The 5,253-nt window shown below is 39.0% G+C and overlaps 1 protein-coding gene across 2 annotated transcripts in view; it reads left to right on the forward strand.

Annotated features, from left to right (window-relative positions):
- LOC118327932 (RNA binding protein fox-1 homolog 3-like) overlaps positions 1–2,005 on the forward strand; it is a 61,425-nt gene extending 59,420 nt beyond the window's left edge. For both annotated transcript variants that reach the window (XM_035661476.1, XM_035661470.1), the window contains exon 12: positions 1,961–2,005. In XM_035661476.1, coding sequence (XP_035517369.1) covers positions 1,961–2,005 — 45 coding nt within the window. The remainder of the gene's footprint in view (positions 1–1,960) is intronic.
- Positions 2,006–5,253: the final 3,248 nt, after the last annotated feature.

Below are 5,253 nucleotides of genomic sequence, written 5' to 3' on the forward strand. Positions count from 1 at the left end.
GGTTCCCCCAACCCCCAACCCAACCCCCCCCCCCCCCTCCCTTAGTGCAGCTGCTAGTTTTTCCTCTTCATTTACTTAATTAAAACAGTGGCCTGTGTTTTCCTCCTTATTACTCTACATTTTCTTCTCTTTTGTCTTCAAATTACTCCTCCCTTTTTCCCCATCCTCCCATATCCAAACCCCTCACTACAAATTTGTATTCCTGATTCTAAATTTGAAAAACAACAACACTCAATAAATGAATCTTAAACTTTATCATTCTGAACTTAATTAGACGAAACTTGTCAGATGTTGGCAATAGACTGATAAAGGTAGAGTTATGGGTTGGATAAGTAACTTATTGTAATAACTTAAATCAATAGTGCCTTGTGTTGTTCTTGTAGGTCCGATGTTGGGATCATTTTTAATTAGCGCTTCTTTCAGGTCCTGTGAGTTTAGGCCAAAGTCCTCTGTGTGTCTGTAAACTGGATGAGATATTCTGGACTAGGTTGACATACTCTTGTGATAACTTGTCAGATATTTGGATTCACAAGTTGTCAAATATGTCAGCTTGGTTAGTGGCCCTCTCCCATCATTCCTGGAACGCATCCTTCTGGCATAATGTTTTGATGTGCTGTTGAAGTCGTGACATTGTGTAAACAGCAAGCCAGTTGGAGGAGGATGGGGTGGATGGATGGCTCAAACAAAACACAGGACTTTTACTAAGGAAGTGGAGGATGTTATAACAGGGAGATATTTTGTATTGAGGATGGTTACTGACAGAGGAAAGCAGGAAAGAGACAGGTGTTTGTGTCCTTTGTGAAACCAAAAGTCAACACAGACTTCGTTTTAACTTAGTTTTTTAACTAAGTTACGTTACATTACCTTTCGTTATGTTGCCATATATTACATTACCTTATGTTACCTTACTTTACCTTACCTTACTTTACGTTACATTACCTTACGTTACCTTATGTTACTTTGTCACGTTACCATACGTTAGGTTAACTTACGCTATCTTATGTCATGTTACCATATGCTATGTTACCTTAAGTTAACTTGAGTTACGTAGTTTATTTTAACTCAAACCAGTCTTTTCCTAAACCTACTTTTTGTTCCTAATCCTACCCAAACTGCGACCATTTAAACTCATAAAATGTTAAATAAAAAAGCTTTATTTTAAAAGTTTAACCAGACAGTGCATGTTTATCATTGCTAACTTGACCATGGAGCATGTGCAAAGTTGACACTAGAGGTGTACTTACAGGGTCTGTTTTCCTAGTTTGAAGCAGTGGGGCACTGATAAAGCTGCCGTATTTAACCAGTTGGGAGTGAGAACGTGTTGTGGTGTTGGTTACGTGACAGAGTTCATGTCCCATCACAGACTTGCAATTATAATGTTTGTCTTTTTATTTCAAAAATTGTGCCTAATCAGAGGTTTGAAGAATTGTTGAATATTGACATTATTGTCTAGTGATGAGGTTGATCTTAACAGAACCTCAGTGCCTGGAATGGATTCACCTTAGTCTCTATTCAGCATCACATGAGGAATGAGACTTGGGATGGTTCAAGTTTTTAGCATTAAGAGCAGTTTTATTTATTATTTATTATTTGGTTGTGGTGGTACACTGTAGAACTTGTTATATGGCAAATGGGGTAGTTAAGGTCACATCCAAACAGTTGCTGAATGATGACATATTATTATTCTTTTTTGCCAGAAGAATCTGGGGCTAAACAGCTAATTTAGCTTGTCTGTATCTCGTGTACATACAGCAATCACACACACACACAATCACATTCTTTAACTTCACAAATGTCCTAACTACCTTGTGCACAAAATCACTCTAAATTAAAGAGACAAGTGGAAAAAGGGAGGAACGTTTCTTTGGAGGAAAGAGAGAAGTTCATTTTAATATTAATATAACAAACAAAGGTACTACATTGAATACTGATTGGAGCTTTTTCATCTTTGATGTTGCAGGCTAGCCTTTACAGAGGAGGGTGCAGTCGCTTCACTCCCTACTAGAAAAGAGGGAGACACGCCCCCTTTCCTTCCCCGCAAAACAGACACAAAAAAAAGACAGCAACAAATGAAATCACTAAATATCCATCTTCACCTTCTTCATGGAAAACTAAAAACAAAACGCTTCCAGGTGGCAAATGTGACCCTGAAACGCAAGAATCTCAAGTTGCTTCCCCATTTACAGAGTTTACACATAGTCATTTGTTGATGTAATGTACTTATTTTGGAAAAGAACATTGTTTTGACCTGAATGTATTTGCACTGACATGTCTGTAGTTGAAGAAAGACGACAACAACAGTCAATGTGGACAAAGTGGGGAAAGAGTTGAAATGGCAAACTTTGTCTTCCTCCTCACTCTTTTCCTCTCCAAGTTATTGGTCTGCAGCTCAGCTCCTTTGGGGTGGCCTTTTGCGCTAGTTTTAATTCCACCTAATTTCCCTACCTTTATTGTTTCAATTAGTCATTTCCCCCATATGCATTAAAAGCACTACTGTTCAGCAATTCCAACAAATTTCAGATTGGACTTATAAAGTAAATAGTACCGTCATTCCATCCCCCTAGAGAACTGGCTCCATTCTGAGTGAGCCAATAACTGGATCTAAGTTTCAGACGGCCTTAATGGGACTCAGAGCTGTTCAGCCCAAAAGAGGTGAAACTGCAACAAAATGGCTACCAGGAAGTGATGCATTGTGAAAACCAGAAGGCGAGAGGAAGAGTGTGATGTATTGCTGAATCTGAATGCAGGAAGAAGTGATTTATGGTAGGCCATGGAGCAAGAGCTATGGCAGCCATTGCAAAATGGGCAGCAGTGTGTTAGTGTCCATTGATCGTTGGCATAGTGCCACAGGCAGGAGGTATCCCATTACTGTTGAATGGAGAAAACAACATTATTTTCACACAATGCCTCTCACTGTTTCATGTCTCCTCATGCCCTGCACATACTAAGCAATAATGCCACATATGGAATGCTAACAAATATGTTTGACTTCTTAGTGAACAGATGTGAGAGTGTGATTTTTCTTGAATTTACTTACAAAGACATCTTAATACAATGTTCGTGTTAAAGCTGCATTAATTGCATTTTGGCCACTTAGTGGTAGAAAAATATCAAAACATGCTGAAGGATAAACCCACCACAAACCCTAATCATCTACCTTCACATTCAGCAGACACAGAGCATCTTATCATTCATTTAGAGTTGTGTCTGTATCCCGATGATGAAGTCCAAAATTTCCAATATATCCTGATATAATACTCGTGAAAGCTCTAACCAGTCAACTGTGAATGAAATATCCATCCCGTATATATTGGGAGCAGTTGGTATGATCAGTTTTTGTCACAATGTTAAAGTAATGTTTTTTTTTTAAAGTACTACTACTAAAACTGGCTGGGACTGCTTCCTGCTATACAGTGTGATTATCCCAGGAGAGGTTTTATGAGGGTTGCTCCTTAAACATCGGTGCCCTAGAGTTGAGTCTTTTCCTGACACAGTCCCCGTTTCCACACTCTGCAGTTCCAGATCTGAATGCTAGGCAAGCATGTGAACCCGACCAGACCCTTGCACTGCAATAAGGACGATGAACCAAACAGGAAAATAAGATTAATTTCAGGAAATTCTGATTCAGATACAATCAGTAATCAATACAAGGTTTTTAACAAATTTACCATTACTTTACATTGTCTCCCCACATATGTTTACCAGCTCATTATATACCTGGAAACTAAAGCTGACTTGCTTACCAAAATTTACAATACAGCAGGTCTAGACTATAACTGGCAGAAAACTCGAGCAGGACCAGGCTCTGGGTGGGTGGTCAACTTCCTTGAGAGACAGAGGGAAGAGAACAGTTGCAACAACTGGAGAGTCTTGAGGGACTTATTGAGGCAGCCTGATAATGAGGAAATGCAGTAATCCAGCCTAGAAGTAACAAATGCAAGGGCTAGCTTTTCTGCATTTTTTTATGGATGTGTTGTTCTTTTATTTTGTGTTACGTAGGTGAAAAAAGCAGTCCTTGAAGTTTTTTATATGTGGGAGTCAAATGACATACCCTGATCAAAGATAACTCAGAGATTTCTAAAGGTGGTGCTGGAGGCCAGGACAGCGCTATCTAGAGTGACCATATGTTTACATTATGTGTTTCGGAGGTGTAAGGTACAAGAACTTCAGTTTTGTCTGAGTTTTTTAGGGCATGTTTGAAGTTTAACTTCACCTTTAATGTGGAAGAAACTCCTTCCTGAAAGCAGCTGCCCCCCTCCTCATTACTGACTATCCAATAAAGGGAAAAACAGTGCAAGATACTGTCTACCAGCAACTTCAGTCCAACCTCAGTTGTGTAAGTTATTGTTAGCATTGAGAGGGATCTACTACCAGTTTTACAGGATAAGTTTTAGATCCAGGGAGGAAATCCAAATGATGTCAAGTAGAAGAAGGAATTATAGAATCCTAAGTGCAAACAGAAGATCTCTCACTGGCTTGAGTTTGATTAGTTTTCAGTTGGATGAGTTGTCACCCAGAGCTCAAATTCAAGACCAATAAAAAAAAAAAGGAGGGAGTACAAAATTGCCGGTGAAGTCACTCCATGGACAGATGTTAACATCAGTCATGGTTAAAACTCTATTGTATCATCTGCGGCTTGAAAACAGACTCAAAAACTCTGTTTTTCACTCATTCTCCACTGAAAGATTGACTCTCAAGGTGACCCCCCACCCCCCACTCCCAGGTAGAGTGTGTTTTAAGAGGTTGTCAGGCTGGTGTGCAAAAGCAGCTTGATGAGTCCTGGAGGGTCATTCAGAGAACAGAAAGGCTGCTCAACCTAATAACCCCAACCCTCCATCAAAACCCCAGATAACCGTTACGAGGTAAGAGTTTTTCAACCTTGGCTCAGAACCCTGAATGGGGTCCGCTGATACACAGAAACTTTAGAATTCTCCTAAGCCTGATAAAGATATTTGTTGAAATGAGCAACTGAATGGATGCATTTCATTTTTTCAATATAATTACTTTGACAAAGCTCTAATGACAGGAATTTCAAAAATGAGACTAAGGGCCAGAAAAGGTTCAGAAGGCCAGTCTTCTATAAGGAAATAAAATTGGAAGAAAATAAAACATAATAATATATTTATAACTAATTTGACACATACCAAAATATGCTCAGCCCTGGAGCGACTATAAACAATAGATACTATAAATAGATATTTATTGAAAGATCCAGTGTGTAACATTTAGAAGGATCTATTGTCAGAAATGCAA

This window comes from Morone saxatilis, unplaced genomic scaffold (assembly GCF_004916995.1).
Source record: "Morone saxatilis isolate NCDOM2014 unplaced genomic scaffold, NCSU_SB_2.0 Contig1, whole genome shotgun sequence".
NCBI lineage: Eukaryota > Metazoa > Chordata > Actinopteri > Moronidae > Morone > Morone saxatilis.